The 24,693-nt window shown below is 42.0% G+C and overlaps 2 protein-coding genes across 31 annotated transcripts in view; one reads left to right on the top strand and one right to left on the bottom strand.

Moving 5' to 3' along the window:
- The window catches only part of GIN1 (gypsy retrotransposon integrase 1), a 35,168-nt gene extending 18,655 nt beyond the window's left edge, over positions 1–16,513 (bottom strand). For 5 of the 10 annotated variants that reach the window (XR_014172978.1, XM_081930633.1, XM_081930631.1 and 2 more), the window contains exons 1-8: positions 16,180–16,301; positions 12,094–12,234; positions 10,213–10,406; positions 8,164–8,469; positions 7,730–7,915; positions 7,444–7,614; positions 6,455–6,743; positions 4,215–4,543 (exon numbers count right to left, since the gene is read on the bottom strand). Coding sequence is in view for 9 of the 10 variants with exons in the window: in XM_081930633.1 (XP_081786759.1) it covers positions 4,260–4,543; positions 6,455–6,743; positions 7,444–7,614; positions 7,730–7,915; positions 8,164–8,469; positions 10,213–10,406; positions 12,094–12,234; positions 16,180–16,288 (1,680 nt within the window). In the remaining variant the exon portion in view is untranslated. The other 5 variants (XM_081930636.1, XM_081930630.1, XM_081930637.1 and 2 more) reach the window with 5 other exon arrangements.
- Positions 16,514–17,586: 1,073 nt separating this feature from the next.
- PPIP5K2 (diphosphoinositol pentakisphosphate kinase 2) overlaps positions 17,587–24,693 on the top strand; it is a 48,488-nt gene continuing 41,381 nt past the window's right edge. For 3 of the 21 annotated variants that reach the window (XM_081930419.1, XM_081930420.1, XM_081930423.1), the window contains exons 1-2: positions 17,596–17,810; positions 23,959–24,080. The gene's annotated coding sequence lies outside the window, so the exon portion shown is untranslated. Of the gene's footprint in view, positions 17,811–21,274; positions 21,319–23,958; positions 24,081–24,693 lie in introns of all 21 variants that reach the window. The other 18 variants (XM_081930410.1, XM_081930422.1, XM_081930409.1 and 15 more) reach the window with 15 other exon arrangements.

Genomic DNA, 24,693 nt, shown 5'->3' with positions numbered 1-24,693 from the left:
CTGTTTCAGGGCTTGGGTGGGGGTTTAGGTACCGTCCTCACCTTTTGGGGGGCAGCTGAGCAACTGCTGCATCCAGAGCCCCACTGCTCATGCTAGTGGCGTAGCGGTGTTTGCATCAACTCCAGGCTGCTACAGGAAACAGTGCAAGATCAGGCTCCTGTGCTGAACTTGCTAATAACCGGACTGGCTTAGGAACAAGTAGATCCTCGCCAGTTCACGTCTGCCCCCCCCCAGCACACCCCATTTAAGAGGCGTTACACTGGGCATCGTCAGTGCAGGAGGGGGAAATATAACTGGAGTGCCCCAGAGGAAGACACGAGAGGCTAAAGGTTCCATTGCTTTCCATTCATTCTCTCTTCCTCTCCATCTGGGACACTTGTGTTTTCCTCACCCTCTGTTGTCATGATCTGCTTGCTGCACCTTGACATGGTGGTGCAGAAAAGTGAAAAGGAGGGTGAGAGGGAAAAGGCTGCTGATCAGCTGGTAAGCAGGTAAAAGAAGCTAGCTGGAAGAAAAGCAGCCAGGGACAGTAAGAAGAGCAGAAGGTGTGTGAGGCTACCTATGTATCTCTCCCTATGTAATCCTTTCGCTCAGTTTTCCCCCTCTGTCCAGAGAATGCAGTGAAACTGTGCAAAAGAAGACAGAGAAAGAGACATGCACAGATCATTATCCTCATATTGAAGTCAGAAGGGACTGGGAGAAAGAAGCCTGGCAGTGCAGATCATGCTGAATACTGCAGACCATGGGTCATTATCTGACTGTTTTATTACAACAACCCCAAACTGTTGCTCAAAAGTATGATACTCCTACTGCAGACTGGACTGAATCTGAGAAAGTAGATTACCAGAACCCTGCACTCTTATCCACTGTTGTTTCCCCTTCCCATTGGGGAAGAAAGCAATTTACTTCTATGCCCCTATTGCAAACTAAAAGAGGGAGGCAGCACTGAGATCAGCTTCAATCACAATGTTATGCACTATTAATATTGGGGGTCAGAGGTGGGGCTGGTACTTGTTTGGACTCTACGCTTCTATGACTCCTGGTCAAACATCCCCCATACATCTTGGGTTGCAACAATGGTCGACCTGCTTGAATTACCCTTCAGTCCACCTCCAAGGTGAATCCTGAATTCAGCTGAATGCAGAATGCAGGTATGTGTCCTGACTGCGTGTACTTTTAAATGTCAAGCTAAAATACACACATTTCCCCACATGAAGTGACTGCAGAGACTTCTGTCTTTTATATTATCAGAATTGAGCAAAACACACATATCTAGGACAGGCTGCAACATTTTGTGGCAGAGCCCCACTTATTAGAGGTTTGTGAGGTCTTGCTTTTAGTCCAACCCATCTAGCTCTGTTTGCTGAAAAAACTAAATTGCTAGAAGTTTGTCCAGAACTCACAAGATACTGTTATATCTGTTATAATCATAGTTTACTTTAAGGTAAATTGTGCTTCCAGTAGAAACCATGTTAGCTGAAGAAAGGTTATGTTAGCTGTTCTGGCACAAGCTGCTCATCTCTCTAGAGCTGGTGAAATTCCTAGCTGAGAAACAAGACTTCATTGGCTTCCTAGAAATTTTCAAGTTGCTGCGGGTGGGCTTAATTAGACCTGTCAGAATTTACATGTCAAAGCTACTGCAGAAACACTAAAGAACCCCCACTGACAGTATCAAGTGGTACAATCCAGAATAGGGAAAACTAGGCCATTATATGAATGTATGTCTTCCATTTCCTCCCCTGAAGTTATATAAAAACCCACCAGGTGGCACAAGTCAGACAGTAAACAACGTTTAGCTTGTGATAAAGCTTACAGAGGTCCTACAATAAAGAAACTGTATTTAAAGAAGATCGTGGAGATTTGCATATTCCAATTAAGTTTTGACGGTGAAAACTTTCAGAAGTCACAGGGCTTGTGTTGTATTTTGAGGTTGAACTATTATTTTTTTACTTACTAGTCGCTTACCGGAAAAAAAACATATAATAATAATAACAATCATCATCATCATCACACTTTAATAAAACAGTTACAGTAACCCTTAAGGGAGAGGGTTTTCTCTGTGGAAACCCCTAAATTGTGGCACACAGTCTCCACAGAGGTGTGTCTACTATATTCATTGTACAGCTTTTACCATGTGCTAAATATGCACCTCTTTAACCCAGTCTATGACAGTTAAGCATTTCGTTTCGTGTGACCTACCCTCTTCTACTGAATGTTATGCCGCTCTGCATCATTTGGAACAGACTTGATTGTTTCTGTGAGGGTTCTATAACTTTATATTATATTGCTGTAACCTGCCCCGGGATCTCATGGCGAATGACCTCATAAGACATATTATAAATAAATAAAATCCAGCAGAAAAACAACAAAAACTCCAGCAGCAAGAATGTACATCAGATAGGCCATTAAACAGCTTGTCCCACACTCTGTAAAATGTGTGGGAGAAGAGATACATTTTAACCTGGTGCAAAAAGGATGTTCAGGTGCTAGTTGGGCGTCACCATGGAGAGCATTCTGCAGCTGGGAGCCACAACCCAAAAGGCCCTCTCCCTTGTTGACACACTCAGAAGGGGCACTCAGGGAAGATATTCAGATAAAGAACAAAGGGTCCAGATAGGTTAATACTAGGAGAGGCGCTAAGGCCCTAGTCATAAAAGGCTTTGCAAGGTAAACATTCAAAACAGTTAAGAATTGATTGACTTGTTGGTTTCAGGGTTCTCAAAATATTGGAAGAAGCTCATCAACAGCTTTGTGCGTTCCATGCAAAGCCCTTCTGTAGCTCCGGTGAACAAGACTGAGGCGGCAAACAGCAAGTCTTGTCAACAAGCCAGAGGTGATCTAAGAGAAAAGCCCCGTCGCAGCTGCAATGGACATAAGCCACACCACTTGAGTTGATGGAAGTTCATTACAGAAACATGCTCTCCTTGAAGACCTATCAGCATCTACCTTACATCTGGTGCAGTGCTGTCAACTCTGTCAGCAGTTGTCCAAGAGGTCAGGCAGAAGTTTTTCCAGCTTCCTAAAACTCCTTATTTTTGGGAGTTCTAGGGCTTGAACCCAGGACCATCTACGTAGAAGCCTGTGTTCTGTGGCTAAGCCACGGTCTGTTCTAGTGTATTTGCATGAAAGGTGTACAGCGGGATGTTGTGATTTTATTTGATAAGACACAATGCTGCCGGCAACTGACCAGAATGGATGCCACTTAAAACTTCCCGCTAATTCTATAGTAAGTTACATTGAAGCAAAGCTTCTTTATACTAATGGCGTACACAGCACAAACCACTGTAAACTGTGGAGCAATTGCACCACCCTACTTGGCTAGTTCATATATATCGTTAAACAACAGTTTAGTGTCATGTGTGTCAGTTTGCATTTCTTAGTACAGAAAGTATTGATCTGATGTGTAGAGATCTTTCCTATTCTAATTAATTCAAGAGGATTCTAGAAGCTTTTCTGTGTGAAAGAAACAAGCAGAAGGTTCATGATGTTTGGGTTACTCCTTCAGAGAAGCTGAGTACAGCTGGCTTAAACTGGTTCTCTTATCTTTTTCTGTCAAGGTCATTCTAACTATAAAAGTAAGACCAGAAGGAGCCAGGGTTTCACTTCTCTTTCTATCTCTTTTCCTTCTGGTGTAGTGTTCTGTATATAGTGTTAAGGTTTAGTCTTATTATAAGTTATTGTAAGTTTAAGTTAAGTCTGCTGCAACTGGACTTCTTATGGACAGTGCCAATCCTGAATGTACTGTATTGGATTTGTGGCCATTATGCTCATTTGCCTTCAGTAGCAGTAAAGCTCTGCTGGATGAAAGACAATTGTGTCTGGTCTACCTTTTGGGAATCCTCTCACCCTTCTCTTCCTTTGGCATGGCCAGAAAAAGAAGATTTTTAAAGGGAAGTAGTTACATAGGTTATGTGGTTCAGTATGTTGAAGACTGCTTGAAGTTGACTTGTTTCCCTTAACTATAGTTAACATTTAACCAGTTTGATATAAAATGAGAAACCATGGTTAGCTGAAAAACAGCTGAAAGTTTCCAGTCTCCTCCTCTATGGCTGCACCAGAGCAGGAAAGGGGACTGCATGAGCCCAAGGCTTGCTGCTATTTGGGGATATGGTGCTAAGCTATGGTTTCATACAACATATGAACAGAACATTCAGCAGCAGCTGAACCAGTGGTCCATTCTGGACAAAGGAAGAAAAAGTTTGGTATTTACACACCTTTGACAAGCTCCGTACCACTTATTCCAATGGAGTCTTACTGCATCAAGTAGCCTCTGTCTTATTCTGAAGAGTCCAGTAAGCTGCACACCACTGTTTTGGATTCTTCGGCACTGAGTCAGTGGAGTCTGGGTCTATCAATTCTGTCTCTGCCCTACTGTTACATTCTGAGAAGACACGGTCCTTCCCTGACAGGCCATCATCAGCAACGGGAACAGGTGGACCTTTTCCAGAAAATACATCTTTGGAGCTCTGTCCTGCGGATGTTTCGGATGAACCAACATAATCATGATCAACCATGACGGCACTCTGCCAAATGTAGCTGCTATCTGCAATAGGAAAATACATTTTGATTAGAAGCCAAGTTTCATTTAGGCTAAGGTTACCAGACATGACCGTTTGCATCGTACACTTCTGAATCCAGGGACAGGAGCAGCAATACAGAGGTAGCAGAATGTCATATCTGTACCCCATTTTATGGGGCACAGTTCTTGATACGTTCTCTTTAAGAGCTGAGATAGACTACAACAATGGATATGCAGGTGCTTCTTAGAGTGTCCCAGCTAATAAAGGAAGGGGCTGAAATTGGCCTCCATATTGTAACAGACCAAAGGATTTATTTTATATTATTTTTTTAAAGCATTCTCTCTTTCCTCTTTTTCTGTCACGATACATCAAGATATTTACACATTTGTAAATAGGGATATTTGGAGGTAATATAAATTTTACAGTTAAGGCATCTTGATGTAAAAGCCTTAAATAAATTTTCTAGTAAGAAGCTTCCTTGCTAAACTGGTCTAGAAGCAGTTAACCAATCTGCCCTGTATCCATTCCTCCAGTACCACCACAAAAAATAAAACACCACACACAAAACAAAAGCCCAGTCATTTTTTTGTCTTGCAATTTGGGTCTTTGGACTGTGCAGCTTGCAGCTGCTGGCTCCTTTCTAAATATCATGCTTGGTGACTCAGTGTCGGTTTAAAGGAAATGAAATTGCTGAGCCCGTCACAAATAGACTGGAGATGGAAATTAAATATTTCAATTATCTCTTCTGAACTAGCACAGAAAGCCAGAATGCTGACTGACGTCATGAAGACGTTCATTCTCTGCACAAGTAAACAAGATATTTTTGGGAAATTGGTTCAGTACACGTGCTTTAAACAGCATTCAGGGGATTCAACAATTCAATATTTTCACTGGCTAGGTAAAGCAGAACAGCCTAAGTTAATTGGGGGGGGGGGGGAGAGAGAGAGAGAGAGAGAGAGAGAGAGAGAGAGAGAGAGAGAGAGAGAGAGAGAGAGAAGACAGGGAGTGCTCTTGACATCTCATTTTGCATTTCAGCAATTCCTTCAATGATTACAGAAGACAGCACACAAACATATTCACCAAAATTTAATAATAAATGCTGCCATCCTTCCGTAACCCACCACACACATGGATAAACTGCAGCAGAAACACGTACTTCTACAACCTTATCCTGCCTGGATTTTCAGTTCTCTTCTTAGACACATCACTATCTGGACTATATGCCCAGAACAGTTCTCACAATTACTGTAATTAGCAGTGGTGCATTTCCAAGGCTTCCTTAAACCTCAGCATCCTGTCCATAATAATTATAGTGCGTGTATTTCAACAGGCAAAAGGCCAACCTAACTCTGTATAGCTGGAGAAAATGCACACACAAAAAACAAGTTTTGCAGGGCTGGAAAGCCTTAGGCAAGTTTTACAGGGCAAGAAAGCTTCCCCATAAATCTCCATATGTAAAAGAAATGGGAACTATAATAAGATCAAATTGCTTTTAATTGTGGTGGTCTTTTGAGATTCTTCACTTATTATTGCTCTTGTTTGGGAAAAGTAAAAGCCAATGGCATAGTTCAACATCAACTATGGCTTAAACTTATGTGTTAACTATGGTTTAATGCATGCTAGCACACACTAGTCAAAAGTCCCAGCTTCCCTCTTCCCCACTCTGTACCAGGAGCAGCAACCCACGATGGCTGGCTTGTCATTACGTGCAAGTCTGGGCTCAAGGTTTCCTTCCTCTAAACCTTGGCTCCTATTTGCAATTTGGAAGTGAAAACCACAAGTTGGGTTCACACATAACAGGAACAGGCTTGTGGTTTGTTGCTCCTGGCACAGAAAGGGATTTCTGATCAGTGTGCACCAATTTATTTGCTTTACCTATGGTTTAATGCTACGTGACAACCAGATAATTGAGTGTAACTAGACATAACTTTCACCTTGTTCCTGGGATCCTCTTATATATGGCTTAAGATGAGATATTTTGATGGGCCTTTTCAGCCTTGAGCCAGAGGCATCTCTTAATATTGCACAGCCATTATCAGTAACATAATCTATAATACAGGGGCCAACCCATTCGGACTGGAAGCGACCATCTTTCCACCAGTTCTTCTTTTGTCTGAGAACTTCATGTCCAACTTTAAGGAGAAATTGATTAACTTGCTTTGGTTTCTTCCTGACTTGGCTCATGTTCCCACTCCGCTGTTCCACAGGCATTTTCTTCATATTCTAAATAGAAAATGAACCTATTAGTTAGAACTTTTGTTTTAAGGATGTACAACTCAGACAGATGTGTGTGTTTTCTCAAGTGCATCTGATCTGTGCAAGCCAGACTGAGTCTGCAAGATGTGTGGAAATCAGAAAATGAGCATATGGTTTTCTGTGTGCTCCAGTGTATACACATATCCATATAAACTCATAATGAAGTTTTCTATTAGCCTACCTTATTAGTTTTGTGAAACTGTAAGCTACAAATGTCTGAAAGGTATGGCTGATATTTATTACTTTTCTAAATGATATCTGGGTCTTTCTTTCTTTCTTTCTTTCTTTCTTTCTTTCTTTCTTTCTTTCTTTCTTTCTTTCTTTCTTTCTTATATCTAATAAGTTCCTGTCTGTATTTGTCCTTCATAAGAAGGGAATTCAGTGTGATGTCAGACAGCTCCACTCCCTAGACCACAGAGGAATAGGCCTTAACTTAATCTGTACAGTTTGAAGATTTGAATGAGCCTTATTCAGACACATTTGTGCATGATTTAGGGGAGCATTTTTAACCTTTATTTCTAGCTCAAACAGCTGGAAATAATAGTGAATGAAAGACATTCATTAAATGTGCTGAATTAAAATCATTCACACATTTTATTTCTCTGAATTACTGTATTCACTGAACATTGAATATTTTTTTCCTGAGAAAGGGAGGGGGCAGATTTACCTGGCAACTTGAAATTGTCCTTTCCTGTACTGCTTTCTCTGCTTGTCTAATAGCAGATAAGATTCTCACAAACATGCAGTCACTCTCCCCTTCTTGAATCCCACTTAATGTTGAAGGTATATAAGGATTTCGTTTAAACATTTGGAAATAGGGCGTGTTGTTGCTAGTTTCCTATTTAAAAAAAAGGAAGGAAGAAAAAAGGAAATGTGGTTATATTTGACACTGTGCTACTAAAGAACATTCAGCCCCAGTTCACACAAAAGGTACAAATGTTCTCCATACGTACTGAATCAATCAAGTTGAACGCATATGAAATAGCTTGCAAATGGTCATCCCAGTCTTTGGTGTGCTCTGTGCAGTATTTGAGAAGGAAAGATCTGATTGTCTTGACAGCTTCATTTTCATGATCAGCTTGAGGGTATGGCATTATTAATTCCTTTGTCCCAAAGTGTTCAAACAGCTCCCTGTTGATCTTTAAGAATAAGACAAATCATTTTAAACCTCCACATTGTTTTTATTTCACTTGGTAACTGAAAACTGTGCTTTGAAATAGTGGCACAGTTACACTGTAAAGGTACTGAAATGTTTAAGCTTCATTTCTCTTTGAGATACAAAATTGCAATTTGTTCAAATTTAGACATTTAACATACATGAACCAAAGAATAAGCTCAACTGGAAGTTATCAAGTGCACTTTCCACAGCAAAGTTCGCTCCTCTTACCTGATGAACAAACTCTTCTTCCTGATCTATAGTTATTTTCTGAGGTGGTCCATAACAGAACGATGCGCTGGCAACTGCCTTAGCCACTTCAGCTGCTGAAAGGTCATGCAGGGGCAAAACCACAACCCACTTAGTGAAGACATCTGTTAGGAGGATGACATACACATTGTTCCGGCTGGTGGCATCAAAAGGTCCCATTAGCTCTAGAGTAACTACAGTCCACGGGTCTTCTGCCTTAATAGAATGGAATTTAGACGCTACAGCAGCTGTATTCTTTGCTACCTGGCAATGTTCGCAAGCGTACACCTGGGAGAAAAGTCATGAAAATGGGTGTGAATAGTCCATCCATTTGCATTAATAATGTTTTTGTAATAAGTTATTCGAGTATCTCCTATTATTCTAACAATAGGTTTAAGACAGAATAACCATGCTACATTGCCTTGGGTTGAAACTACCATAAAACATGTTTTGATACTTATAACTACAAACACCATAACAGATCCCCATCTATTCAGATACAAAAATAACGCAGGAAAACTCAACTTGCAATTTATTTTGCTGCATTGTTCTATTTACACTGCCAGTTTTGTAGTCTGGGGGCGCTCCTGGATCAATCTGTTGTTAGAAGCCTAGGTGACTTCAGTGGCTACTAGTACTTTTACTTGTTTCAGCTGATTAAACAGCTACGGTAGTTTCTGAACCAGTATAGCATGATCAGTGCCATAATGCACTGAGAATCTCCACATATGATCACTGCAATATGCTCTGTGTCAGGCTGTCCCTGAATCTGGTCCAGAACCTGCAGCTAGTGCAAAACTCAACAGTTTAACTGCTCACTGGTATAAAGCATCATCATCAGATGCTGCTGCTGAAAGAATTGCACTGGCTGCCAATCAGCTAAGTTCAAGATTCTGATCCCTATAAAGCATGGGATTAGAATACCCAAAGATCATCTCGCTCCTTATCACTGTACTCTACAGGATGCAGCCTCCTGCAGAGCCTTTCTCATCAGGAAGTCCATTCTGTATAATGTTGGAATTGGGCCTTTAGAGTGGCAGCACTTACCCTTCGGAACTCACTCCCACAGTCCCTATTATCTTTTGGGGGTGTCCACTGAAGGCCTTCTTTTTCCAAGCAGCTTTTCATAAATGGAGATTTTTATCCCAGTCTGGAAATGTTTCAGACTTGGATTTGGTTTTAAATATGTGCTTACTGTTAAATCACTTTGAGATTCTTTATGGGAAGCAATTCGTGTATGAAACAAATGACAGGGTGCCACATGCTACCAACTTACTTCAGTGTTTGGTGTTGCAGCCAATAGGTATTACATTAATAGACATTTAACAGCATTGGCAATATTATCTCAGAATGCAACACAAGCACCTGTTGATTAGATAACAGTCCAAGGTTGGAACTTTCTATTGCTATTGATATTCTGCTGTCTTATGAAGATTTAGAATAAGTAAAGCCACACAAAATAAATTAAGAATACCCCAGAACCACACATTCCAACCTTTTCTTGCTAATGCACTTTTAGGATCAGGTCTTTCTCTGCATCTTGAATCACCAGTTTTAAGTAGAACAAACTGAGAAAAATGTCCAGTCAAAGGCAATTATGGGGTTGCGGCGCTCATCTTGCTTTCAGGACGAGGGAGCCGGCATTTGCCCACAGACAGCTTTCCGGGTCATGTGGCCAGCATGACTAAACCGCTTCTGGTGCAATGGAACACCGTGATGGAAGTCAGAGCACACAGAAACACTGTTTACCTTCCCGCCGCAGCGGTACCTATTTATCTACTTGCACTGGCATGCTTTCAAACTGCTAGGTTGGCAGGAACTGGGACAGAGCAGTGGGAGCTTAGCTCATCACGGGGATCCAAATCACCGACCTTCTGATCAGCAAGCCCAAGAGGCTCAGTGGTTTAAACCACAGCGCCACACGCATCCCATGAGTGCCATATCATGCAAGGAGGACTTTAAAGAATGATCAAGAGTTCATTCACACACACACACACACACACACACAAACAAACACAATGTGACCCATACCCACTGTTTTACATCGCTGGTTACTGATGTCCAATAATATTGAGATTCCACCAAGGTCAGTGTCCTTGATATGCCATGATGTGCACCTGCATGATTTTCATGGCACTTTTCTAACACTTTCCTTTTCTCTTCATCAGAAAGAATCACCAGGCGCATTTGCCTCTTGTCTTTTCCCACATAGAACAGATTGTTATCTACAAGAAAGCATTCAGATAAATTGTGTAATTTCATACCATTTATTGTATATTGGTTCAAATTTTATTCATAACTACTTCTTAGCACACCTGCTCAAAACAGACAATTCTATTCTGAAAGAGAGATGTAAAGTAGGTGGTTAATGTGGGCAGCAAGATTATTTTTGAGGGATTTTGCATGGGTAAAATTTTAGAAAATAGCAGCTTTCGTTTGCCGAGAATGCAAATGTAAAGTTAGCATGACAGGGAATTGTATTTCAAAACAGGCAGACATGAGCTACCATTTATTTTATTTGCTAAATTTATATCCCCCACTTTCAATCCTATTGTGTTCCCAGGGCAGCTTAAAAGAATAATAAAGTACCATCCCATTAATAAAATAAAGACAAAATAGATGAAGCAATGGCAAATGGAACTGCATCAAATCAAGCACCAGAAATTGAAAAGGAACACAGCAGACATAAAAACTGTCCTTGGTAACTAAAAAAGTTCAGATGGCTAAGGACATAAAAAGGTTGTTGCTGAAGTGTCAGCAAAGCAGGCACCAAGCAAGTTTCCCTGGAGATTTCCAAGATCTTGCCAAAATGGAACACCCTCCGTTCCTCAGAAGACCTGGGTGGGGAACCTGCAACCCTCCAGATTTTATTCTTGGTAACACCAGACTCGCCACTCAAAATTTCAAATTATACATGAAGAATGGCATAAACATAAATATGTAATTATCAGAGCTGCCTCTAGGTCCCAGCTCACAGAGGACCAACGCTAGCCGGTAGTAATGTACAAAAGTCTTTATTGAAGTTCAGTTTCCATTTCCAAGCCGCAGCGTGCAGCTCTACGTCTTAGAACCTAGATCGGCGAAGCTCCGTCTGAGTCTCCGCCCCCTGTACACCAATTTAAGACTCTAGCCTTACTCCACCTCTTCCGTCTCTCCTTTCTCCTCTGGGTCCTTCTGCCCCCCGGGGTCTCCTCCTTTCTGGACTCTTCTGACGCTGACCCCCCTGACTCCTGTCCCTCCTTTCGGCGGGCTTTAGGACCTGGCTCCCTATCCGGGCTACCAACTGTGCCGCCCTCCTGTACATTTGAACTTGGCGCGCGCGCCCAGCCTCCAACCTTCCTCTTGACCGTTTCCCCGCTCTCCGATGGAGGCGTGGCCAATCCTGACTCATCTCCTCCCGCTGGTGGTGAGCAGCCTGATCCCGATACCTGGGACTCCTCCCCCCTACTGCGTTCTGGTGGGGAAGTTGGTCCTGATTTCCAACTGCTGCTCTCTGAGTCCCCTCTGGCCCCTTCTTCCTGGGGTGTCCCCCTAGGCACCCCCCTTGCTCTGACCATGGGAGCCCCTTTCTGTGAGTCTTCCGATTCGCTGGAAAGGCTCAGAGACCTCGGACCACTCTCATCGCTTACATTTCCTTCGGATTCCTCCCCCTCGCTCTCCATTTCCTCCCTTTCCTGTGCCTCTGCTCCTGAGCCCCTGACAGTAATATTCCTGATTTATATAATATTGTGTATTTAGATTTCTTAGAAGAAAATAATGTTCATTATGTTCTTTTTATGTATGATCATGCAAATCCCACTTTACATTTGATAAGCAACAACCCAGCACAATATTGTTTGGTCTCAGCCTTCACAGATATAGTGTCACGACACAGAGCACACTGAACTCCCAAGACCATTATATTATATTTACCTCTGAAAACAAACTTTTTAGCTGCTCTTCTTATTCCGCTCCTTTCACTTGCTAATGTTGTGGGATGATATCCACCTGTTTGTTTGTAGTAAGAGATCTGTTTCAGATGGAGTCCACCATTTTTGCCATTACGGACCATTGCTGTTTAAAGTGAAACAAATACAAAAAGTCACTTGCCTGGTCATCTTTGAGTTTTTTCAAAAAGCCCCTAGGCAACTAGAAAGTGGGGGGGGGGGTTAGTGAATAGTTAATTTTATTGTTCTTGATTGCGTTCCCCACTAATTAAGGTTTCTCTACTTGCAAACCCTTCAACTTCCTGTATACAAATTAACAGGATAGATATTAATAGAATAGATCTTACTCCAATAATTGTAAAGAACCTTTGGCAATTAAAAACTTAGGGAGGGGGTTCATGACTAAAATGAAGTAAATACATATAATGCAAACTACAACTATGTTATATGGCCTAGAATCAATATCAGTGGCTAAGAAGAAGATTTTAAATGGACTCAATTTCCTGTACCTGCCCCATTTCTGAAACGTCTTTGGGATTTATTTGAAAGGTGATAATTGGTTAATTTTAATTCTGCTTTTCTTATTTTCTGTTTCACACGTACTATTTTTACAGTAATAGCACTTCACACACTATTTGAAATATCCATACTATACACATCACATTTTACATGTAACATATTAAATCTCATTTTATAATCCAGTTTGTTAATTTATGTTTTAGCTCTTAGCATAACAGTTTTTTAAAGACAGCAATGAGGGAACAGCTGCAGCACTATTAATAAATAATGGGAGAGATGGGAAATGATTTATAATGAGCTAAAAAAGGTGTTTAAGTATACCTTTACTAAGAAACCAGAGGCCTTCCTTCTGGGCATTGTCGGCCAGAATGTGTTAAAGAAGGACAGAACATTTTTTATGTATGCTACAACGGCGGCAAGGATACTCATTGCTAAGAATTGGAAAACTCAAGATCTACCCACACTGGAAGAATGGCAGATGCAGCTGATGGACTATATGCAACTAGCCGAGATGACTGGCAGAATCCGCGACCTGGGCGAGGAGAGGGTTGAAGAAGACTGGAAGAAATTCAAGATTTATCTACAAAAGTACTGTAATTTGGTTGAATGCTAACAAAGATGCCAGAGTAGAAACAACTGTCTACCATCAAATTATATTTTATATTAGAGTTTAACCTAAATTATTGGATTTAAGATTTTAAACAAAACGATAATTTGCTTGGAAAAATTTTCTTTTTAATGATGCAAGTGGAAGCAGGAGGTGTGAGGGAGTCCAAAGTAGAATGAAAAGATGTTATAAAATTTATTTTGTTTGTTAAATATGTATTTGTATGAAAAAACCTTAATAAAAAATTATATATAAAAAAATAATAATGGGAGAGAACTTATATGAGCTAAAATTGAGCCTATTTCAATTGGACAGGAAAAGCAAACACTAAATTCAGCAACAGCTGCTTTATATGGGAAAGCAAATATAATCAAAGCAATCCACCAATAGCACTTTACATACTGTAACTGCAGCCTTCAACCTACCCTCCCAAATGGCAGACTTTCAAACTACCCTGTGTGTATATATTCCAAAGTTCAATCAGCTGAATTCAAAGGCTTATTGTATGAGTGGAATTGCAGCTTAAGGCTGCAAACTGGTGTATCTAAAACTCAGGGTCAAATTAGACAGGATGGTGGGTATCTGTAACTGAGTAGCCTGTCTTTTAATAGTGGGAGGAAGATACTATCACCTTTGCTTTGGACACGCACTGCTATATACATCAGAAACCTACTTCACCATGTTCTGGATAGAAGGTACTTTGAAATACAAATTACTAGTGTGAAAAGATTAACTTCTCTCTGAGGTGTGGCTCTATACTGCTAGAATCAGGCTGCTATCACTCTGGTAGAGATGTCCAAGCATGGTCAATGGTTGGAGACAATGGGAGCTGAAGTTTATCAAGATCTTGAAGGCCACAGGTCCTCCATCCCTGCTCTAAGTAATGGGTGTCTAAAGTAGCTGGGACAGGGAAATAGGGATGAAGATGGAACTTCTTCAGGAAAAGGATGCTTTACTGATGAAGTAAAATAAGAGGAAATTTTCAAATATGGGAGGAAGAGTTAGAGAACCATGGTTAGACAAAGAGTGAACCAAGAGCAGCTGCCTGGTAATGGGGGGAAGTGGTAGAAGCTGCGACATTCAGAGAGCTAAGAAAGAGGGGAATGAAGGAAGAGCGAGTTATTGAAATCTTAAACCTATGGGGGGGGGTTCTATTTATCTGAAATCTGACACCCAAACCAGGGTTTCCAGGAGCAGAGCAACAGCTGCTTGCCAGACCATCTCCCACAAATGCACAAAAATACAAAGCTGCAATCTTCAAGGCAGAGAGAAAGTGGTATGTGGCTGACAGAATTGTCACAAACAAGCTGTGAAAAAAATAGGGAATTCCTGTCAGGAATTATTAGGAAAGGGGTTAAAAAAAACCTGCCAGTTTTGTAATGCCTTTACACCAATGTAAAGTGTGCAGAAAAGGATACTGTAGTGCTGGGAAAGGTGCAGAAAGAAAGAAAGACAGCAGAAATTATGAAGGGGCTGGAAGAACTTCCCTATGAAAAAAGGTTGCATTTGGAGCTTTTTAGTTTAGGGGGAAAGCTGAAAAATTATGCATGGTGTGGATATACAGATGTTTTTCTCCTTCTCTCATAATATTAGAACCTGGGATCAATCAATGAAGGTGAATGACAGAAGATTCATTAAAAACTACTTATTCACGCAACACATTGATAAAACTATTCTCTACCACAAGATATGGTGATGACCTCCAATTTACACTGCTTTAAAAGGGGATTAGGCTTATTCTCCATGAATTGTCTATTAATAGCTACAAGCCGTGATGGCTATGTACTATTTGTAGGCTCAGAGGCAGCATGAGATTGAATATTGGTCAGTGGTGAATAAAAGCAGAAAAATATTATTGTGCTTATGTCCTGCTTGAAGGCTTCCTATAAGCATGCTGTTGGCTGCTGTGGGAAGAAGAATACTGGATGAGGTGCACCTTTGGTCTGATTCAGCAAGGTTCGTCATGTTCTCAAGTGTGCATGTAATTTCAGCTCAAGTGTGCTGTGATTTATACATACACACACCCCCCCCCCCAATATTTCAATTCAACTAAATTTGGCTGTCAGAGGCTTTGCAATACTGATAGAACACATCAAAATATGGTAATACAGTAGCATCTCGGGTTAAGTACTTAATTCGTTCCGGAGGTCCGTTCTTAACCTGAAACCGTTTTTAACCTGAAGCACCACTTTAGATAATGGGGCTTCCTGCTGCTGCCGTGCCACCGAAGCACAATTTCTGATCTCATCCTTAACCTGAAGCACTATTTCTCAGTTAGCGGAGTCTGTAACCTGAAGGGTATGTAACCCGAGGTACCACTGTATGGTGTTGGGTTTTGTTTTTGTTTTTAAGAAAACACGCTAAATGGTTGGCCCATAGGGCTATCATCTGAAAGCACAAGATACAGCCACTCAGTCGAAATTCATTGCTTGGATTGCAGGTGTAATTTTAGAGGATGGTAAGGGAGAGTCCCAAGAGGTAAACGGAAAGGGAGATGGGTTTTTTCTTTTTCTGATAAAAAAGGCAGACAAAAAATCCTGAAGTATGATTATGTGGGGAAAGGGGCACAGCAATGGGAAGAAAAGATTTCCAACATCGAAAATATTTCCAATTCCAACCTCTGCCCCCAATTCCCGTTAAAATAACTTAGTTTGTCCATCAGCACTAGGGAGGAAACGATATTAGACAGTCCATTTCTCAACCCTGCTACAGAAGAGAAATTCTAAAAACTCAAAATCGACCAGGGTGAAAGCAAAATATATTTTTCCATATATTTTCCAACTCCTATCCTAGTTTGCTCTGGACAGGCTGCAACACGATGCAACCGAATTATTATTAAAAGAAAAGAAGAAGAAACAATCCAGGCTGCTATCCTCCCAGATGAGCAGCTATCCCTTTCACTACCCGAATTACAGAGTGTCAGGGCGTTAAGGGGAAAAATACAACCACCAGCAGCAACCAGGAAATCCGGTCCGCGAATAAAAGAAACTGTCAAGGCAGAAGCATTCTGGCCTCTTCCTGCTATTCCTTCGCCAGGGTCCCCTTCTAAGCGCATGCGCACAGCACCTCTCACGGCCTCACCGGTAATAGCAAGCCACTGTTCGTTGGGAACCAACGCCTCCCCGTCACCACCGCCGCCGCCGCGCCCCCCTTCCCCCCCCCAGTAGAATTGTTCCCGCCCAACGGGAGGGCTAGACTTTCTCTCAAATAATTCTTCCTTTCGCGGCGCAAAAGGAGGCACCGGATCACTTGGAGACCTATGTGGCGCTCACGGAAGTGACGACAGAGGAAGGGAGGAAAGCGTGCGGGCGTCATAGAGATAGGAAAATAAGAGTACTACATCCGCCTAACTTATTGTTCTACTAGGAATGTCTAGTAGTTTATGTTGATGAGAAAGAGGTGGAGAAGCAGCGCGTTGGTATGAAAACGCAGAACGTCTGCGTCGAGCTGAGCGCTGGGCGGGTTCTGGCGGCGATGTGGGAACTTTAACTAGAAATAAGATTCCTGCAACCTGAGGTGTGTTTTGTATGGAGTTGTTGTTGTTGGTATTATTATTATTATTATTATTATTGAAATTCAGAATAGCTCCACAACGGACAGTGACGGGGGTGGGGTGGGGAGAGCAAGAGAACAAGTCCACTGCAGCCTTTCAGCGAGCTGCTTAGGAGCCCTGGTATACAAAATGTTGGCAACAATATATACTTCGAAGGACACATTAACACTTAGCTGCATTTCAGAGTTGTTACGAAGCGCCCTCTCTCAAGCACCCCTCTCCCATCAATTCTAGACCAACCCCAGAAAACGTTGCAGGTTGTTGCAAACTCATATGGACAACGGAGCACCCTTACAAGGGAGCAAGCCCCGTTGGAATCCCTGGGACTAACTTCCAAGTAAATGTCTATACTATAGGATTAGCGGGCGAGTCACGTTCGCCTTTTAACTGCGATGTAGGGAGTAATTATGGTGACCTATATAATCCACACTCCTTTCTCAATTGACAGCGCAGTGTAAAGACCTGGCTGGCGACTCTGCTGGGCTTTCGTCAGCAGCTCTCTCCCAACCACATCCTCTTCAGCTGGCAGCACGGGGATAAAAATTTAAGTTGCATTTGTCATTTGCAACACGTTGCTTTTGTTCACGAGCATTAAGGTGCGTGGTTTAAGGGGGGGGCTCCCTCTCTTGCTTCTGCAGGGAAGGGGTGGGCGGGGAGAGAGAGGGAGAGAGAGAGAGAGACGATGCTCTGCTACCCAATCATAGCTGCGCTGAAAGCCCTGGATGTATCACGTTTGCCCCGGAGCGGGGGTGGGAAAGGAAAATAGCATCCAAGGAAACCCGGAAGTTCTTTCTCTAGACAATGAAATTCCCCGTCTAGCCCTTTATCTCTCTACGGAGCCTACAATAGGTGTACTGTGAGGCAAAGCAGCGTAGGCGGGGAAGAGGCTTGAGGGGGTCAAGGGTGGCGGAGGGGGCGTGGCCGCGGCTGCAGCGCCCCCTGCTCCTTTCTCAATGGGAAGGAAGTAAAGCAATAACAGCGGCGGAGGAGGCGGAGGCAGCAGAAGCAGCGGCGGCTGGCTCAGGTGAGGACATCGGGATGGCGGCGGGAGGGGTATTCCTAACAACCCCCCCGCCGCACCGCGTCACATCGCACAGCCCCAAAACTGCTAGCCTGTCTCCAAGGCTGCCCCGAAGGGCACCAATGGAAAAAGGGGGGCGGGCCCAGAATGGAAAGAGCGTGTTGCTGAGGGTGGACGGCACGCGGGGGCCAGTTTCTCTCTGTGTTTGTTGCGCGCGCCTCCGTTAGTTTACCCTCCCCTCCCCCTCCCTCGAGCCCAACTGCCGTTTTTCTCCTCACGCCGCCTTCGCCTTCCCTGAGTTGCCCACGCGGAGGCGCGAGGGGAAGGGGAAGGGAGCCCTGGCGTCCCCCGTACCCCGCCTCCCGGTTCTGTATGCAGGGCTCCCTCAAGTAAATAATAATAAATGCATATAAATAAATAATAAATGCAGGGCTCCCTCAAATAATAATAATAAATTAAAAAAATTAAAAAGGAGCGGGGGGAAAAGAGAAGGCGCTCTGTTCTCTCCTCCGGTTGTTTCGCGTTATTTGCTCAGGTAGAAGAAACTCCGCCTCAGGCCACCTCGACGAACCTATTTTCGCGCGGCTTCACAGACGACGCCTGTCTTCTCTTTAATTCAGCCCGTGTTTTAAAAAAATTAAATGGTCTGTATCTATCTATCTATCTATCTCTTCTCTTTAATTCATATGTGGACCATGTTTATTTTTTTTAAACACGGGCTGAGTTAAAGAGAAGACAGGCATACATATATGCGCAGCCGACCAGAGTGGCTGGAGCAACCCAGTCATGGGGGGGGGGAGGCGGGGTACAATTAATGAAATAATGGTCGGCGTTGTTCTCATTAACATAGAAGCTTGGGGAGGTTTTTTATGCCGCGCATCGCACAAGTCCATGTGGCTCCTGCTGCTTAACTGGTCCCAGCGGGCGATGGAACTTTTCCTCTCAGCCCCCCTTGGGCTGCTATGCTACAGCCAGCGCCGACGAGGCTCTGGGAGTCAAGGTCGTCAGGCTCCGCATTTCCCGCCTCCTCCTCCTCCTCCAGTCCTTGGCGGGCGCTTCTTTCTCTTGCCTCTGCAGCAGCGGGGGCGTCGGCACGTGGAGGCGCAGTGCAGCTGACCTTCGCGTTGCTTTTTTCCTGGCAAAATATGTACAGGGCAGGACAGTTGGCGGGATTTTTTTTTTTTAATCTGGTGCTGAAGTGACTCCAAAGCAATCCCTTACAATCTATTGCAGCCTAACAGGATGGCCCATCTGGAATTTGTCACAGGGGCACTCACGCACGCGCACACACAAACACACAAAATTGTACATCTTGGGTACCCAGAGTTTAAATGCATGCCCTTTCGCACACCCTTTCAAACGCATGCATTTGGAGAGGACCCTTAACTTGGCAGAGAGAGAGGAGACCTGGAGTACATGACAAGACTGTGTCAATACAGGACACAGCATTTGACACTGAAATGCAGGACAATCCTGTATTAAACAGGACAGGTGGCAACCCCAGGGTTGTGGGGTGGTGGGGTGTGTCTCTCTCTCTCCGTCACCCGCTACAAGCACATAACTATGTATTTGCAACGTAAATTAATGCCGCAATAGCTGGGGCAAGCTGCCTTGGGAGTCTGTCTGTTGCACATACAAACCATTGGCTTGATGATGTTATCCACTCAATTCTTAACTTGCTGCACATTCATTGGTGTCGGATACACAGTGCTATTCTTCTAGGGTTGGGAAAGGTGTCAGTGCTCAGCAGGAAGTTTTCACAGTAAGCGGCGCATTTTTACAGGCAGCCCTGTATCTAGAGGTTTTTAACGTTTGACATTTTATTATGTTTTTATATCTGCTGGAAGCCACCCGGAGTGGCATGAGGTAACAATAATGAAATTATTATTGTTGTTATATTTTACTAGCCCTTTTCATCTAGAAAAAAGTGCCTTTAACTGTGTACCCAGAATAAAATGATACATAGAATTATAAAAGTGTAGAGTTGGAAGGGACCCTGAGGATCACCTAGTCAAACCCCCTCAAATGCAGGAATCTCTTGCCCAATGTGGGGCTCAATTTCACGACTCCGAGATTAAGAGTCTCATGCTCTACCAACTGAAGGGGGTGGGGAAGCAACACTGCTGATATGTGTCTTTCTGCAGTCCACTATAAGCTGCTTTCTAACTGTTATGGCAAGGACATTTTAGAGACATCAAGTGACGTGGAGAGGGTACCTGGTATACTTGAGCCTGATGCATCAAAGTAAATAATTTTTTCTAGAACTCATTAATGGCATTGAAGTGTAATAAGTCTGAGAGAGCCGTTGACTCAGGTATATTTAGGCTGGTTGTTAAGAGATGATGAAGGAAGGCCGTTTGCACAACAAATGGAGATCAAATTAACAGCCTGATAAGTTACAGAGTTAGGTGACCCTAAGCTATTTTAAATAGATGTGAGTTTAAGCACACCTAATTCTGCATTGGATCAAGCTATAAAAGGGAGGTATTGCAGTTTCATCCCTACTACGTTGGCTTAAAAGTAAGTCCCGTCTTTTTCAGGATTTACTGGCAAGTTAAAGGTGCAAAACTTAAACCCACTTACCTGGGAGAAAGCCACAAGGAATTCAATAGAATTTGCTTCTGAATGGAGATGATTGTAGCATAAATATATTTAGGATTGTAACCATCGGTAGCAGAAATATTAGACCATATGATGACTAGTCTAGAAGCAAAGGATAAACATGAAAGTATGACAGTGACAAAAAGAAGGCAATAGATGTGAAACCTTGTTTCTACTTGGATTATGTAGAACTTTCTTTGGGAATAGTGTTACAGAGTTACTTCTCATGCTTCCGAGTTTCAAATAGATTAAGTCCCTGTTGCCATCTGTCTTCTTCTAAAGTCTGTCCAGTGTTAGCCCTACTCAGAGCAGACTCACTGAAACTCATGGATGTGACATATTTAGCTCCATAATTTCCATGAGTCCCTTCTGGGTATAATTTAGTTGTATGCAATGTGTGTTTATGTTCCAAGAAAACTCCTTGTGAAACAAACTTACATAGCCATTTTAAAAATTGAAACATGTAGCAAAGAAATAGTTACATAAAAACAGGTACACATAATATCTTTAAAAACAATGGGATTAACATATTTTTAAAAATGAAGAATTCTGCTGCATATCTAGAGTTCAGATAACTATTGCATGTGCTCCTCCTGCAAGCTTCCTTGCTGTAGTTTCCATCAGCACATCTATTTTAAACAGAACCAAATGACCTTGAGCAGGCTGCCTTTCAGACTTAAGTTTTTTGTAAAGTGTGCAAACCATGAAAATAGTTTCGATACTTACTAACAATGCCTTTTGAGCTGTTAACAAAGCCAGCAGGATTACTCTGCTTCTTTATTATAATAACATTCATTTAGATTTGCTCTTGAAGTAACTAAAGGTTTATGTTCTTTTTATATTAAATTGCCTAATTCTGCAAAAAGGAGAACAAATGTATCTACAGTTGCAGTTTCATTGTGGTGTCAAGGTAATGTGAAACTAGAATGATACAAGTTTGTTTTACAAATAAAGTCATATAGATCACTGCAACATGTTATGCATAGGGCTGCCTCTGAAGACAGTTCAGAAACTTCTGCTGGTGCAGAATTTCAGTGGCTAGGTTGCTCACCACAGCAAGACGGTTTGAGCATATTACACTGATCCTGGCTCGACTGCACTGGCTGCCAATTTAGGTTTCCAGGACCAATTCAAAGTGCTGGTTTTGACCTATAAAGCCTTAAACTGCTCAGGACTGCAATACCTCAAGGACCGCCTCTCTCCATCTGAACCTAACCAGACCTTGCAAACTTCATCTGTACCCCTTCTTCGTGTATCTCCTCCATGAGAAGTTTGGAGGGTGGCAACACAAGAACAGGCCTTTTCTGCAATGCCCCCTGTTTGTGGAATGCTCACCCCTGGGAGGCTCACCTGGTACCTTTATTACAAATATGTAGGCTCCAGGCAAAAAAGTTTCTCTCTAAGCAGTTCTTTGGCTGATTAGCATTCTGTGGCCTGTCAAATACGTTTGTAGAAGGGGTAAAGGTAAAGGGACCCCTGACCATTAGGTCCAGTCGTGACCGACTCTGGGGTTGCGGCACTCATCTTGCTTTATTGGCCGAGGGAGCCGGCGTACAGCTTCCGGGTCATGTGGCCATCATGACTAAGCCGCTTCTGGCGAACCAGAGCAGCACACGGAAACGCCGTTTACCTTCCTGCCAGAGCAGTTCCTATTTATCTACTTGCACTTTGACATGCTTTCGAACTGCTAGGTTGGCAGGAGCAGGGACCGAGCAATGGGAGCTCACCCCGTTGCGGGGATTCGAACTGCCGACCTGATTGGCAAGTGTTAGGCTCTGTGGTTTAACCCACAGCGTGTGTGGTTAACCCACAGTGTAGAAGGGGTACTATTGGTTTATTTTTGTTTTATTGCATACTTTGTGTTCTGTTTTTGTTTTATTATGTATTTTGCATTCTCATTTTGTATTTTTATGTTGTGAACAGTCCTGTGATCTTCGGACGAAGGGTGATATACAATATATGCTGCTAATCCAATTAAAGAGGTTCGTTAGGTTTGAGTGAGAGTAGAATAAATAAAACATGGTAATTTCATCAGACCTAATTAATCCAAAATATGTTTAGGATCTCATTAAAGCTAAAAGAGAAAATAATTGAAGGGTGGCATGCATGTAACAATTTTGCTCCCCAGCACCACCTGCTTTTGTTACCATGTCTGGGACTAGGCGAGTAATAAACAGCAACTACCCAGTGTGGAAGTCCTGGACTGGCTGGAACTAACATCTAGAGGCTTAAACAGTCAGTTCTAGGCCAGTAGATTCAGCTGCAGAAATACATATTATTATTATTTTGGAAAGTTGGAGAACAAGAAGAGGGACTTAAATATATCTTTGTCTTCCTGTGGTGACTATTGTAGCAACATCTATTTTATTATGTTTTAAATATACTGTAAGCCACCTCAAGAACTTTGGTTAGAATGTTGGGTATAAATACTTCTAAATAATAAATAGTTTGTTTGTTTCTCTGAAGATGTGAAGGGTTTTTAAATTTTAAAAGAAAACAAAAAAAAATAGTTGAATTTACTATCATGTCAACAAACAGAAAGAAGGAAAATGCAGTTCTCATGGAGCAAGGGCAGATTATTTTTAAAAAAACTGGACTTGAAAAATGGCAATATTATTTACTTTGTGTTTATGGTAGGCTTAACAGTTTTTGAGTTTGGCCGTTCAGCTGCAAATATTTATTATTTAGATATATTCTTAGTTCTGGCATTTTGATATGTGATCTGAGAGTGAGGCGGCAGATATTTGTAAGGAACCATTTCTGGGAAATTATTTTCCAGCATTAACCACATGTATAGCTGAATTGTATGCACTTGACAGTAAATCTCATTCAATTTAGTGGAATTTATCAGAAAACATGCTTCAGTTGGGTTGGAGCAGAGCAGTGGAATTTGTGGCAGAAGAATGGAAAAATCCAGAGCGATGGCTGCAGGACTGGTGTATATTTCCATTGTTGTGGAAATGGACAACTACAGGGCTTGCTTGTTTTACCCCCTATTGTGTAAGAGATGGTTTCAGGTATTCCCATGGCTGCAATGAAGAGGTCTCCAGGATGGACCTCATTCTCTACCAGCAGAGAGAGAGGCCACAATATCCTAAGACCCCTTGGATGCCTTGCAGATACCTTATTCTTATCCTGTTTAAGATAGAATGCATTGAAAAGCAATAAACATACAATGCTTTGTAAGACATGACCTTTAGTTCTGTGCATGTAATAAATCCCTCTTTGGACGTGTTTATATAGACCTTGAAATTAATATGTTTTCCAGCTTTGATTCATATTCAGTCTCCAGCTTCAGTTTCAAACTCCAATTAATGTTTCTTTCTTACAAGCCAATCACATGTACGATTACTCAGAACAATATTACTAAGGGTACTATCTGAGACTTAGTCCTGAGTAATTGTGTGTAGGATTAAGCTGCTTTTTAAAAAAATCGCTACTGTATCTTACAATATTGTATCTTCCCATAATCTACTTTTGCATATATGTGCTGTCTTGTCCTTGATCACAACAGAAACCTATTCATGTCTGAATCTTTCTTTTATCCTAGGAGGTGAACTGATGATGAGCACTGTCCAGTGCTAGAACTAACTGAAGAGGGAACTCTTTAGCAAATATGCTGTTTTGTGGCTTTTGGTTTCTACATAGTTCAGCTTTCCACTTTAACTCACGGTAAGAGAATAACATGTTCTGGGCAATTGTATAATATAAATTTCTGAAGTTGTAAAATTTTCTGCATCATTTGTTTTGGTGGGATTATTTAAACGAATATTGTTTTGAAATGTTTGTTAAGTAGTGATCCTTCTAACTAGCAGTGCTTCTCATCTGTGGCAGTATCAACACTATCAGAACAATAAAGGTCCCTTACATGGACATCTGTGGAGAGGAAGAGCTACAATCTCTTGATTCCCAGCTTTCATTTTTAAAAAAAGTAAATTTATAGCATTTGTGGGACCAAACAAGCAGCCACTATTCTCATTGGTTTTGTGAGAAACAAACCTGCTCCTACAATTCACTGTTTTTAGACGATGAAGTCATAGTCATTACTGACATTTAGAAAAGCATATCTAACTAATAAGGAGAAAAAAGGCTAGAATGAAACACCCATTGTCTAAAATCAAGAAACATAACTCCTTGGTCCATTTTAAAGTCTTTTATGCTGGTCTTCTCTGGCGAAGTGTTGCAGCCTCACAGAAAACTAAAATTCATGATTTCAGTATAGCTGAGATTGGGGATTTGAGGCTTAAAGTCAAAACAATAGACAGTAGCAAAGATAAGCTTTCAC

Source organism: Podarcis melisellensis (assembly GCF_964234715.1).
Source record: "Podarcis melisellensis genome assembly, chromosome: 11".
NCBI classification, from domain to species: domain Eukaryota; kingdom Metazoa; phylum Chordata; class Lepidosauria; order Squamata; family Lacertidae; genus Podarcis; species Podarcis melisellensis.
Note: the sequence above shows the minus strand (reverse complement) of the source record. Positions and strands in the feature narration are given on the sequence as shown.